General features: G+C 41.1%; 1 protein-coding gene across 3 annotated transcripts in view; it reads left to right on the top strand.

Moving 5' to 3' along the window:
- The window catches only part of tafa1b (TAFA chemokine like family member 1b), a 238,502-nt gene that overhangs the window by 209,210 nt on the left and 14,049 nt on the right, over nt 1-15,243 (top strand). For 2 of the 3 annotated variants that reach the window (XM_072665723.1, XM_072665724.1), the window contains exons 4-5: nt 12,073-12,197; nt 13,852-13,926. In XM_072665723.1, coding sequence (XP_072521824.1) covers nt 12,073-12,197; nt 13,852-13,878 — 152 coding nt within the window. In that variant the 3' untranslated portion in view covers nt 13,879-13,926. The remainder of the gene's footprint in view (nt 1-12,072; nt 12,198-13,851; nt 13,927-15,243) is intronic. The other variant, XM_072665725.1, reaches the window with a different exon arrangement.

Raw genomic sequence — 15,243 nt, 5'->3', positions numbered from 1 at the left:
TGACACGGCAGGTAAAATAGGGTCAGCAATGGGTGGCTTTTACAGCCTGCTGATTGAGAGGTCCGCCGCCACCGTCTGAATGGCTAATAAAGCTCCTGCTGCCGATAAAGCTCTTCCCTCCGTGGGAAAAAGTCGGAGATTAATGCAAAATGATGGCGCCAGAGCCAGACGAAGGTTCTCCAGCAGTGACCTGAGGCCAGTGGTCCACTCTCTGGCCCCTCGTTAATTACTCCCAGACTTCGTTAAGGCTCCAGTGACCTTCCTGAGCCGTATCATGGCCATTAGCCAGTGTCTTCTCTCACTTTAAAGGCAGTCTGTCTTTTTTTCCCCTCAGTACCCACCGTGCAAGCGCAAAAGACTTTAGAGAATCAATCAGCTCATTACTAGAGCATTTCTCAGCACAGGTGGGGGAAAAGAGAGTGAGAGAGAGAGGTATAAAGAAAGAAGGAGGAGGAAAGAGAGAGAGAGAGAGAGAGAGAGAGAGAGAGAGAGAGAGAGAGAGAGATGAAGAGCAAATCATTCCTCAGTTCGGATAAAGATGAAGTAAAGTCGTCGGAGCACCTCCAGGGTACAAGGCAGTTGTGGCAAGTTAATTCTTTACTCCGCGGGCCCTTGGGACAGTGATGTAGAGCGGAGGCGTGTGGTGGAGGGGGCAGAGGGTTTGGGGGGGTTAGCAGGGACACAGGCACGCCGTTATCCACTCTGATGTATCGATCCACCAAACCCCCCCCCCACCCAAATACACCCCCCGGCACTGTAAATTAACACCCACAGAAAAAGCATGAAAATTTAAAGTGCAATTGCTTTGCACTCTTAATCTGGGCTGGAAGGGATCGATTGAGTGACATAGGAAGGACCTACTGGGGACACTACACCTCCATCCCTTCATTTCAATGAATTTAAAACCTGTTCCAGGTTTACTAGAGGGTTTTGGCAGGACTTTGTCTCTTATTTGTCCTTCTCTAGCAGGAAAACCTAAAAAATACAAAGTTGTCCTCTCAGGGTAGAGCGTCCAGACATGAGACCTAGACTAAAGAACGATTTACAATGGAGAATCACTTTTAGAGTTTTTTAAGAGTTTCTCCTTGACTTAACAACATGAGAGTAGTACTTTCAGCTATTGTTCATGGTGAAGAAAAAAAACACTTCCATGAACTTCTAGACCCTCATTATTTCCCCAGACAATGTCCATCATTAGGATCAATGTTTAATTACCCAGCCTTTTGTTCAAAGAGTTTGTCTACGTACTTACCTGACAGATACTGCGTCTGTCTCAAACTTCAGGGCCTTATCTCTGACTTTAGAGTCTGCAATCAGTGTGTGAAGTAGATTTACTCTACACTGAACGACATACAACACAGAACCTAAATTCTTCATCCATGATAAAGCTAATCACAGGTTCATTGACTGGGTGGATCGACTTAATGCTGTGTGATTTGCAACAGAGCAAAGCGTAAACCTTAATCTCCCAAACCTCAATCTATTATATCTGGTGTTTAATTGAGATTCTGGAAGCAAGCCTCTTCTGCCATAACTATCACTACTCACATACGATCACATACTATTTCTACTCTGAAACCCTTTGTTTATGGAAAATGCCAAACCTCATAAGAGCTTCAAATGTTGTAGGAATATAGTTGTTGGGATACAGTCACAATTTTGTCAGACTGCAGAATCTAAAAGTTGGACAGAATTTTGTATGGCTACAGTTTCTGGCGGTTTTGACAATTTTGTTGGGTTGCAGTTGGGTTTTGTCCAGTCCCAGTCAAGCTGGAATAGAATTTGATCATTTCTGCAATCAGGTTTGGACAGATATCGTTTTAGCCAGGCTACAGCTAAATGTTGAAAGTTGAGTTTGAACAGGAATTTGTCCAACTACAGTTAAGTTTAGACACAGTTGTGTCTGACTACAGTTGAGTTTGGACAGGAGTTTGTCTTTGGATAGGATTTTGTCCAACTACAGTTAGGTTTAGACTGAATTTTGTCTGACTACAGTTGAGTTTGGACAGGATTTTGTCTGAATACAGTTGAGTTTGGACAGGATACTGTGTGACTACAGTTGAGTTTGGACAGGAGTTTGTCTTTGGAAAGGATTTTGTCCAACTACAGTTAGGTTTAGACAGGATTTTGTCTGACTACAGTCGAGTTTGGACAGAATTATATGTGATTCAACTGTAATTCTGTTTTACTACAGTTGAGTTAGAACAGAATTTTGTCCAATTACAGTTGAGGGTTTTGTACGGCAATATTTAAGTTTGAATAGAAGGTTTTCTGATAACAGTTGAGTTTGGACAAAATGTTGTCTAAATAGAGTTGAGTTTGGACAGAAGATTGTCTGATTACAGTTGACTTTGGACAGTATGTTGCCCAACTACAGTTAAGTTTGGAGAGGATATTGTCTGAATAGGATTTTTAACAGGATTTTGTTGAACTACATTTGAGTTTAGGTAAAGTTTTATTCAATTAGGGCTGTTTGGACAGACTTATGTCTAACTACAGTCAAATTTAGACAGGATTATGTCCTACTGCAGTTGGGTTTGGACAGCATTGGACAGTAAGACGCAGAGCGTGTTTTCTTTTCTGGCTATATCCACATGTCAGTCATGATTAAAAGTCATACACTCAGTGATGTTAATCAACTGCCTTCACCACTAAATGACAACCGATTCCCTGCATGGTAAACCGTCAACAGAAGCGAACATCAGGAAAGGGAAATTCTCCAAGCCCAGGATTTCCTTTGCTTGTCATCCGACTCTAAATCATTTTGCAGCGTCGCCTGAGACTAGCAGACCTACTCTATCTTGCTAAAACACTGCACAGCTCCTCTCAGATCAGCATAAAAAGTTGAAACCTCAACCAGCATGATGTCCACAAAGTCTGCTGACCTGGCCATAGAGCGCTAAAGCCTCGTGGGTCCCTGCCTGCCTTGATAATCCACTTTCCCCTCTTGCGCCACGGGACGACGACACTATGGAGACAAGAATGGCCCAGAGTTGCTGATGTTATGACTTCGCGACGGCGGGGGACCCAGAGGGTGGTCTGATGGCTGAGGGACAGCGGCCTACCTCTAGGCTCCGGGAAGGTCACCTGAAGGGAGTCTGGCCTGGAGCCAGACAGATAACGCTGTCAGAGCAGGAGCACTGACCTTGTGGCCGATCTTCTGAGCCCATGCCTGCCCCTCAGAGAGAGGGAGAGGGAGGGAGAGAAAGAGAGAGATCGAGAGAGAGAGAAGGCCATCTGTCAGGATAGGTCAAAAGCTGTTGCCTCAGAACACAGAAACATTTGTCTCACTTTGACTCGGCTACGTCCTCAGATTCACAAATCAGTCCATGTCCAAGAATGCTGGGTGAGACTAGGTTCTAGAATTTTTGCCTGAAAGTAATGCCAGTATAAGTCAGATAATGCTAGGTAAAGCTTAAGGCCCAAGACTCTTAAGTTGGTAACGCTGTCTTTTACAGTCCTCCAAGTTCTAGATATCAATCAGGTACGAGTTGCATAATTACTTTGAGCCAAATGAGAGCGATCAACCAGACAGTCTCCTCCAAGTGCCCTGAAATACCAGCATGTTCTAGTTAATATGCTGCTAAAGTCCATGGAAAACATACCTCATAATAGGAGAAGTCCAAATGTCCAAATGTTTGTGGACACCCCTTCTAATGAAAGCATTCATGCATTACTTTAAGTTGCACCCACTGCTGACAGACAACTTACGTAGGCCCTGTAAAGAAGTATCGCCAATAGAATAGAACTCTCTGGAGTGGAGTGTTCACAACAAAGTTTTCACACCCCACCACCACCCCGTCATGTCCCGTTAACTCTGCCACATCCCCTTTCTAGCTCCACCAAGCCAAAACCATCCTCGCAGAAATTCCAGAGTTCTCCTGCAATTTCCTCCTCTATTATCATGAGCATGAGTGTGAGTGAGGTCAGGATGTTGGATGATGATCACCACCCCACCTCATCCCCAGCTCCCTAACTCATCCCAAAAATATTGGACAGAGCACCAACCATCATTGCAGAGAACACAGCTCCACAGCTCAATGCTGGGGGGCTTTAGACCCCTCTAGCCATGTCTGGCATTAGGCAAATGTTAAGGGGTAGGTTTGATGGTTTACCAGGCCTATCAGTCACGGTTATTAGTAGAGGTGGAACAGGACGTGTATTCGCACCATCAAGGTACGGGGGTCGCGGTTTGATGTGTTGTGCTGTCATGGACTGGTGCCCTGGCCAGGGGGTATTCCTGCCTCATGCCCAGTGATTCCGGATAGGCTCTGGACCCACCACAATCCTGACCTTAGGATAAAATGATGAAGAAGATGGATGGATGGATGTTTTGTTGTTTTGGTGTTGTTGAGATTTAGTAAGTAGCACTTCTGCTTCTTTTTCTAGATTGTGTGTGTGTCTAGCTCCACCAAGCCAAAACCATCCTCGCAGAAACTCCAGAGTTCTCCTGCAATTTCCTTCTCTATTATCATGAGCATGAGCGTGAGTGAGGTCAGGATGTTGGATGATGATCACCACCCCACCTCATCCCCAGCTCCCTAACTCATCCCAAAAATATTGGACAGAGCACCAACCATCATTGCAGAGAACACAGCTCCACAGCTCAATGCTGGGGGGCTTTAGACCCCTCTAGCCATATCTGGCATTAGGCATGGTGCCAATAGTTTGATGTTCATCTGCTTCAGAGAGTCTTATTCTATTGGCAGTACTTTTCTACAGGGACTAGACAAGCTGCCTGTGTGTTTGCGTGCATTTGCACATCTGTGTCAGTAGCTCAAAGCATTCATTAGAAGGGGTGTCCACAAATATTTGGACACATAGTGCATAGCGTATCTATGGCAATGTTCTTACTTGCCAATCTAACCTGAGTCGAACCAGTGCCACACACAGCTTGTCCTGTACGCAGAAAACCGCAGTGCCGTCACTGGCAGCGCTTGTTTACTGCACCCGTATTCATCTTCCCCAACATGAACGCGACGTGTAATCAATGCTGTAAGTGGCATTTGTCTTCCATGCAAACAACACCTCATATTTCACACCTTTTCCTCAGAGACAGACTTTTAATCTGACTTCTCCTTCTCTGTCACTCCAACACCTCTCCCCTGTTCCTGCTAGATTGATTTTGATTTAGCCTTTTCAATTTCGAAGGGATTGAACATTAACAGGGTTGAATATGAGTGCTGCTCTGAGCGCTGATGGAAAACAGGTTTGTACGAAGCCCCAATCTTTCAGCGCTGGAAAACAGCAAATAGAGAACCAGCACAGATGCTCTGTCTGGAGCTTGTTGCTCTGGGTTACTAAACGCTGGACAGGTGGACAGGAAATACCTGTTGGATGTGTCCAGGTCTAAAATTAAGGTGGAACTTAAAAAAAAGAAATGGAACAGGATGTGTATTCGCACCGACCCGTTAAGGTATGGGGGTCGCGGTTTGATGTGTTGTGCTGTCATGGACTGGTGCCCTGGCCAGGGGGTATTCCTGCCTCATGCCCAGTGATTCCGGATAGGCTCTGGACCCACCACAATCCTGACCTTAGGATAAAATGATGAAGAAGATGGATGGATGGATGTTTTGTTGTTTTGGTGTTGTTGAGATTTAGTAAGTAGCACTTCTGCTTCTTTTTCTAGATTGTGTGTGTGTGTGTGTGTGTGTGTGTGTGTGTGTGTGTGTGTGTGTGTTTGTGGGAAACAGTGATTACTGCCCATCGCTCTGAGGGGTGAGGGAAGTTTGGTGTGTAATGAACTTTGGGCTTCAGCATCAGTCTACTTCACCTCAATCTGAGCTCGTCTGGCAGTGAGGGAGCGAGAGAAAGAGAGAGAGTGAGGGAGAGAGAGAGAGATTGGCTGAGTGCTGGAGTCTCTGTGGTGATTATTAGGCTCAATTCTAGATGGGATGGAGCCATTCTTGTCAGCTGTAATGTTGCAGTGGGCTTGGAGGGAGGCTTGAACAGGATTTGAGATGTTATGGGTCTTCAGAAGAGGAAGATTCCATCAATCATTCTGGACCGCCTGACACTGACCTGACACTAACCATCTAATGACCATTATGATATACACTATGTGTACCAAATCAAAGTTATTAAGGTATTACTTGTTTTTTTTGCAGTAACAGCTTCTACTCTTCTATGAAGGGTTTACACCAGATGTCTGAACATTGTTGTGCAGAATTGGTTGCATTAGAGCATTAGTGCATTGGTGCTGATGCTGGATGATTAGTTCTGCCATTCCAACACATCCCAAAGGAGCTTCACCACTGCATTACTCCCCAGTCCAGAGCTGGCTGACTTTATTAGCTGGCTTAGCAGGAATAGGTGGCCTTAGGCCTATGCGGATGCTTCAGAATGTCCCATTTTACTGCAAGTTTAACCTTAAAGCGGCTGAGTTCACTAATTAGAAGGGGTGTCTGGATACTTTTGGACATTTCATTATAATGTAGCACCTGTTTACTGATATTGGGTTGATTATTTGGGTTCTGCAGGGAAAGTAAATGACTGCGAATGAACTTATAGGCCCGTTTATAGGAGGAGTGTATCAGGCCGCTAGCTCGCTTTATGTGTTTAACCTTCACACTCCATTTAACTCATCTTCGAATCGCAAAGCGCTGGGCTTTTAAGCGAAGTGCTGAAAATGCATTAAACCAGAGGAAATAAATGAATCAAGCCGTATTTATTTAGCCGGTAGGGATCTGCTGTAAAGTGCTAATCAAGTCTCACAGAAATAATGATCTGAAATGAGGCTGTGTTTAATCTGTAGATTAACGGATGCTTTAAGGACTTCCTCGCTTTTGATGTTAAGTGTAATTTACTGCAATTATGTTTTTTTTATTACCCCAAACAAATCTGCGCTCTTAAAAGGAAAAAGCTTGTGGTTCTATAGTGCACAGAACCATGTTGACTCCAATAACCCTTTAAATGCATGAATGTTTTTTTGCCTGCCTATGTGGTCCAACACCATTTACTCTTCCATCATTGTTAGTGGTCAAGGAAACCTTCCCATCCGTCAGTCCATCCTGACACTGACCTGAAACTGACCATCTAATGACTATTTGGATATACAAAATCAAAGGTATGAACAGGAAGCTGGTCCCCTTGTGTTTGCTGTAACAGCCTTTACTCTTCTAGAAAGTGTTTACACCATATGTCTGAACATTGTTGTGAAGATTTGGTTGCATTTAGCTACATTAGAGCATTAGAGAGACCAGGTGCTGATGCTGGATGATTAGTCCTACCATTCCAACACATCCCAAAGGAGCTTCACCACTCCATTACTCCCCAGGCCAGTGCTGGCTGGCTTTAAACCCCTCTTAGCAGGAATAGGTGGCCTGAGGCCTGTACTGATGCGCCAGAACGCCCCTTTTTTCCTGCCAGTTTTAGATATAAAAAGGGAGCTGGTCCCCTTGTTTTAGCAGTAACCACCTCTGCTCTTCTAGGAAGGGTTTACACTAGATATTGAAACATTGTTGTGAACATGAATGGTTCTTTGCCTGGCTGTGTGGTTCTTCCAAAACCATATACGCTTGACCATGGTTCCTTCAAGAATATTTTTCAAGAAACAGTTCTACATAGCACCAAAAGGCTTCCAATATTATTAAGGTCAAGGAAACATTTTTTCCCAGTACTCTTTTTTTCCAAGAGTGTAGAGTTGAGCTGTCAAACACAGACCCATCCATCCATCTTCTTCCATCCATCCATCATCTTCATCCACTTCTTTCTAGTCAGAGTTGTAGAGGGTCTGGAGCCTACCCAGAATCACCGGGTACACAGCAGGAATACCCACTGGACAGGGCTCCAAGTAGATCAATTCACTTGCATGTTCACACCTAGGAGGCAATTTAACAAAGCCAGTTACCTACCGTGTGTGTTTTTGGGAGGTGGGAGGAAATTGGAGTGCCCTGAGGAAACACTAACACTAACAGGTGTGTAAAAACACAACAAAATATTATCTTAATTGACAAACACTCACAGTAGACTGGCCATACTGACAATCCCAAAGATTTTAAAGGTGGCATTGTTACATTTCTGCCCTGCTAGAGCTGCCCCAGTGAGGCGTAAGTGCTGCTATTTTAAAAATCGAAGCATCTATGAGCAGCAACAGGTCTGTTTGATAAATTAACTGCAGAAATGCTAATAGGTTGTAATTTCATTACCAAGACATTAATTACCAAGCCTAAAAACAAAAGCAGGACAGTACTTTATATTGCATCTTTTTGAGGCTTGAATTGTTTAATTGCTTGTTCTGATATTTGAATTGAATTCTCAGTCTGTCTGTCTCATCACAGTTTGTTAATCTAACCTGAAATTACATATCTGGGATTGCTGGGTGAAGCCATGAAAGTCCTTCATCAGTAAATAAAAATGAACCAATCAAAAGTCTCCAGTAATCATTATATCAAACTGACATTTATACTGGGCTTCATGTTTCGAAACTCATGTTCCTCTCCCCGACCTGTGAGGTGAGTTTGGTATATGGCAAAAAGAGTGAATTCACTGTGGATGTGCATATAAACTCACTGTGAGAAGGCAAAGTTAAGGAACATGGCCCAGGAAAAACATACAGTCATGTACAAAAAAATTCACATTAAATATTTATGTGGACATTTCAATATTTGATCTTCATTCAAACAGTATCTATAGATAAAAGTGGTGGAATTGCATCATTGTTTTGCCAAAACAATGAAAATGTAACATATCGTTTGTGTAATAAAAAATGCCTATTTATACAGAAGAAAAAGTTAGGACACCCTATTCCCTAATAGCTTGTGTCTCCGCTTTGGCTAAAATAACCTCAACGATATGTTCTCTATAAATGTCTACCAGTCTCTGACATCAACTGGAAGAAATGCTTCCCTACTCCTCTAGGCAGATGTCTTTCAGCAGCAGTTTCTTGCATGCTTAGCATTATTTTGCATCATATGGAGTGGCTGATTTCTAATTGTCCTGAGATCTTTTTAAATCCTTTCTATAGGCCTCAGAGAGCTCTTTGGATCTGGCCATGGTGATTCTTACCACTCACTTCAACAATGAAGAGCAACAATCAAAAACTAAATTTCTAAAATTAAGATAAGCTTCTCTAACCATGTTCTGATCATTTGCAGAGGATGTGCTGCACCTGATTCAAATTGTATGCATTGTAAGGAGTAATAAATGTGGAGGTGTCCTAAATTTTGTTTTCTCACAAAATAAATTATAATAAAAAATAATATTACCTATAATAGAAAATAACATTTCTGTTAATTACATTTTACAAATGATTTTCTAAAGGTATTTCCATTAGTTTTGTGTGATTAGCTAGATCACCTCCACCTCCTAACATTGCTGTAATGAAGCCCAAATCTCCATATGTTTAAATATATTAAAGCCAAAGGTTTCCATGGGATTTCCTAATTTCTTAGGCAAACCGCCCAGTAAAGAACATTGTATATATGCCCGACTGCGTAATTGGTAGGCACGCACTCTCCAAAATGATAGAAGTTGGGAAGCTTCTTCATTTAGAAGATAAACATCAGAAAGTCTTTAACTGATTGAAGAGCACTCTACTAGAAGGAACAATGATCAAAAGCAATTGACTGAAGATAATTCTCCTAGCTATTATAACATACACACACTCACTGACAGATGCATATAAAACTGGAACCGTTTCAAGCTGGAAATTCACAAGAAAGCATTCTCAGTTCTGCGGCTCAGTGGAAGTTGATTTTACGAATGTTAACAAGAAACAAATGGCTTTCATTTGAGGAATGAGGAGCGCATCATGTGCTGCAATTTAATATCAAAACAGATAATGGAGTATCATTGTTTGGGCTCAGCATAACTGTAAACAATGAAATTCATTTAGGAAATCGTTTGGAGGACGGAAAGGCAGCGAGAGATGCAAAAGAATTGTTCGCTGGGTTGCGTAGTCAGGAAGGGAAATAAACGTTTTTTGTGGCACTTGTTGACGATAACAATCTCATTATCACTTTCGTTTTAATTAAAGCTTCTTTTTTTTGTCATAGCTGTGTAAAGCAGACAATAGCACCAAAGGCTTTGTTCAGAAATCCAGCCCACAATGCCGTTCTACAACCCTGGCCATTCTCTCCCAAGCAGTGCGTGGCCTGATCTGCTGATAGCTTTTATAGAGTCATGCTTGGCAGAGGCTGAAGAGATTTGAATTGATACAGGATGGAAATGCTGGTCTGATTTACAAATACAGTTTATAACACGTCAAACATTCATATCTGAGCCTTTCTGGTGGCAAGTGTGGGGGCTGGGGCGGTCTAGGCCTTCCATTGAAATATTATTGGCTACCCTATTAGCACCTATAAAGTGAAAAGTGGTTGTATTCTAATAATGACAAATTTGGTTGTTTTTTACCCACTTCTAGTGGGATAATGCTCACAACTCATGTCACTTAGAGCTGGGATGAATAATTACACCTCCTGTGACTAAACCCAAGGTGCTGTGGAATGCTTTTACTGAGTATTTGTATCAAAGTCTATTTGTCATTTGAAGCATAGATAGTAAGTATGCAGCTAAACATGGTCAGCTTTATATATATATATATATATTCTATATAATTTTTATATATATTCGAACCCATCCCCCCCCCCAATTACCCAACCTGTATGTAATGCCCCATGATGCACCCAACACCAGTCAGCCGCTCATTTTTCGAACTGCCACCGATGCAACATTGCAGGGCAACCAACGCACCAGCCTGCAGACACAAGTGATGGCCAGCACTGCAACGAAGTGATGTGGGAGAGCACCATCTACCCACCCTGGAGAGAGCAAGGCCAATTGTGCTCACTCTGAGCCTCGGCTGCTGATGGCTTGATGGAGCTGATGGAACCAGCGATCCTCTGATGACAATAACAGCGCCTTATTCTGGGATACCTATAGACTGATTTTTACAAACATGTTATTTTGCGTCAGAATGATAAATACTGATTCCCCTCTTACCGTGAAGGTGTGAATATAGTTGGGCTGATGAGCTGGTTAATGGCACTGCAACAGCTCACAGGAGAGATGTAGCATAGCATAGCACAGCATTGTTTGTAGACATCCCTTCTAATGAATGCATTCAGCCACTTTAAAGTTGCAGCCATTGCAGGCACATATGTGCAAATGCACACACAGACACAGCTTCTCTAGTTTCTGTTTAGAAGTACTGTCAATAAAATAGAGCTCTCTAGAAACATAAATCTATTGCCAGGCATGGGCTAGAGGGGTATAAAGCCTTTGGAACAGTGTTCTCTGGCATGATGGTTAGTGCTCCTGCCAATACTTTTGGGATGAGTTGGGGAGTTGAGGAGAATGAGGTGGGGTGGTGATCATCCAATATCCTGACCTCACTAATGCTCTTTCGCTAAAAGCAATCAAACCCTTATAGCAATGCTCCAAAATCTAGTAGGAGGTCTTCTTTCCTGGACAGTAGAGACAGTAACTCCAATATGTTTTTATCACATGTAATGCTGCCAACATTAGGAGGGTGAGGCTTGACACATGCCTCCTCCAACCAACCCCCATCTCTTTTCGAACTGCCATGGGACAACCAATGCGTTCAGAGTAAAGCACCAGGGACCCAGCTTTGATGCATTGGGTAGCAGGCGCCTGTGCCAGCCGGCATCACACTGAAGTAATATGGGGAGAGAGCAAGGCCTATTGTGCTCTCTCAGGCTCCGGCTGCTGATGGCAGGCAGCATGACCCAGGATTCGAAGCAGTGATCCTCGGGTTACAGTAACATCTGATTTCTGGGGCCAGAATCCAGGTAAAGTGTTATCAGTTACTAAAGGACATAAACAAGCTCTATGACATACCATTACCCAAAAAATCCCAAAGCTACAAACAGTAGTAGCAGTAGCCACACTGAAGCCTGAATTCTCCAGAACGTCTGACCATTTCTGTGGATAATAGCATGTCCCACGTAATGGGGTAAGGGGGAATCTTGTATTTTTATGTTGAGCTGTTTGTAATAAAATTGGTATTTGGCTCCTTAACTGTGTCTCTCCAGTATCCTTAGCAGTCTCCAACACAGTTTTCTGCATTCTGAACGCCTTCTGTGTGTGTGTGTGTGTGTATGCCTACCACAGCCTCCATTGTGATCGGGAAGTGGTGGTGTGAGATGGAGCCATGTTTGGAAGGAGAAGAGTGTAAGACGCTGCCGGATAATTCAGGCTGGATGTGCTCCTCTGGGAACAAGATCAAAACTACCAGGGTGAGAGACAAAGAGACACACACTCACTCACTCACTTACTTGCATTCATATACATACAAACATGCCACCTACACACATATGTGCACCCAGTACATGCATACAGACTACATGTGGTGCATTACTGTGGATAATGAAAGAATTGTTTTAAGCCATAAAGAAGGGATGATTCATTCATAGGGATGCTGTAGTTTTACAACACTGCCATACAGCAAGTCGACGAGCTGTTTCAAAGTGTCTGACAAACCTGTTCAAAAACCTGTTGAATGAAGAATGAAGAACAAGGCTGTTTATTGATCACACTAGAAAGAACAAGGTTCAGATTCTGCTTTGTGTGATAAGAAATGTAATCCAGAAATGATAAATATTAAAAGGAAAGAAAGAAGAATAATAAAGAAAGTAATAAAGATAGAAGAAAAGAAAGCAAAACAGAAGGAAATAAAGAACAAAAGAAAGACAAAATAAAGAAGTATAAAAGGGAAATTATTAAGAAAGGCTAAAAATGATGAAGACGAATAATACAAAAAAAGAAAGCAAAGCATAAAAGAAGAAAGAAAGAAAGTAATAAGGATAGAAACAAAGAAAGGAGGAAATTAAGAAAGAAAGTAATAAAGAAAGAATGAAAGAAACAAAAAAAGAACAAAGAAAGAAACAAAAGAAAAAAGAAAGGAAGATTGAAAGATGGTAATAAAAAAATTTAAGAAAAAAGAAAGAGTAAATCAGAAAGAAAAAAACAAAGAAAGAAAGAATGAAAGACAAAGATAAAGATAAAAAGATAAATAGTATAAGATAGATAGTAAGAAAGAAACAATAGAAGGACAGAGGAAAAGTAAAAAAGGAAAAAATAAAAATAGAAGGAAGGAAAGAAAAAGGAAAAAATGTAAGAAATAAAAAGAATAAAAAGAAAGGGCAGAAGGGCAGAAAAAATAAAGAAAAACAAGTGAAATAAAGAAAGGAAGTAGTAAAGTTGAATGAACACAAACATAGAAAGAAAAAAGTCAGACTGGTAGAAAATAGAGAGAGGAGGAAAGAAGAAAAGACAACATGGCTACAGTTGTCCTCGACCACTTTCTCGACCTGGTTAATCTGCTCCAAACTCTGCTAAAGTGGGCCTGACTGGATCCTGACTAAAGTGTCTGGATGCTGCTCAGCACTTCCTCAGGTAAGATTTCTCATCCTCATCACTTACAGTAGACAGACTGCAGAGCCTGATTGATGCCAACAACTCGTCACTGATACCCATATCTGAAGTTTGTGATTAGCAGTCATATCAGCCCATAGAATTACACAGTGAAAACATCAACAGACTATATGATGATTACCAAACAGCACTGATATCACTGGGATACTGTAAAAACAGTCTACAGAATCTTTAAGGGTTAGGAATTTTCCAGTGCCAGTTCTAGTTAAACTTATTAGTCAACCCTTAGGGCATATATTCATTCTATTGATTCATTCAGCTGAGCTCATCATCCAGCCCCTCATGACATGCCATGTCGAAGCAGGTAAATGACCGAAGCATTCCTGTGGCCCTCCAGGTCAGGAGGTTACCCCAGGCGTTCTGCGCATACACGTAACTGGGTAAATTAGCAGCGAACAGCGAGCTATGACTGAACATGAACACCTGCTGTGTTTTCTCTCGTGCCTCCTTTCGCAGAACACACAGCCGTACTCTCCTTTTTAGCTCGGGAGGACAGCTGCGGGGGCACCGGTGCACGTCTCTCTGCTTCAGGTTAGTCCCTGTCTCTGTTTTTATACCCACAGCCGTGTGAAGCTGACTGCTTATTTATAGCCACCTCTCATTAACCTGAAAACACTAAAGAAATATTAATTACAGACCCACCATGTGACACTGCGTGTGGCTTTTGTGTTTTATTATTCCATTATTATGACATATAGGCACTTACACATAAAAATACATATGGGATTTATAATTACAATAAATAATTATAGTAATTATAATAATTGCAATAGAGTATAATTACAATTAATAGGTTATATTATTATTACATGTACTAGTGACTGTCATCACATATATGTACGTATGCATATATTATTCATAGAACACATACAAGTATTGCAAATAGATACTTATGCATCCATTATACATATGGGATATGCCATTATTACAAACAGGTAATCACACACACACACATATATAGGATACATTACATGTAATCTATACCCAGGTCTGACATGTATATATCGCTGCTGTCCAATGAAAAACATGGATCTCTCCATGGTTTGAAGTAGCTGCTTTTGGACACTATGTAAATAATTCTGGATGAATGGACCAATAGAAATGGTCTAAATTACTTATAATAAGCTCTAATTGATTTTACATTGACTTCCATTCAAGGTAATCACATTTTTGCCTTCTCCGTTTTCATTAGACAGCAATGTGATAGTAGATGTGTATGACATGGGACATTATAACATACATTACATACATACACATATATAGTTACTGTGGCTGTCATTACATATAGGTACATACAAAATAAAATTCACAATAATATGATACACAATAGTGCTTGCATGTACATATGGGACAATTGTATATATATATATATATATATATATATATATATATTGGTGCTTACAATTATATGATAAAATGTAGTATTTGTCATTAAATATATATACATATCTATATATATATATATATGAACTCATATAGAATACAAATGACACATATAGGTACATATGCATATATATATATATATATATATATATATATATATATATATATATATATATACACATGACAGATACTTACATACTTACATACTTACATCCCGTCTGTGTTTTCGTGTGTGCGCGTGCATGCTTAAGTATGTGTGTGTTAACATACAGTCTCACTGGACATTTTCTCAGAAACCCTTCCCTTATAGCCCCGCCTTGCTAATGAATGCATCAAATAATTATCCAAATTCATTAATGACATTTGATTTGATATGAAACAGTGTTGTCAATTCTATACAGCTACATGAAAGAGTGGCAGAACATGAGTCAATGCTTCAATTTTCTATTTATTACATATTCAAAA

The sequence above is a fragment of the Salminus brasiliensis genome, chromosome 21, assembly GCF_030463535.1.
Source record: "Salminus brasiliensis chromosome 21, fSalBra1.hap2, whole genome shotgun sequence".
In the NCBI taxonomy this organism is placed as follows: domain Eukaryota; kingdom Metazoa; phylum Chordata; class Actinopteri; order Characiformes; family Bryconidae; genus Salminus; species Salminus brasiliensis.
Note: the sequence above shows the minus strand (reverse complement) of the source record. Positions and strands in the feature narration are given on the sequence as shown.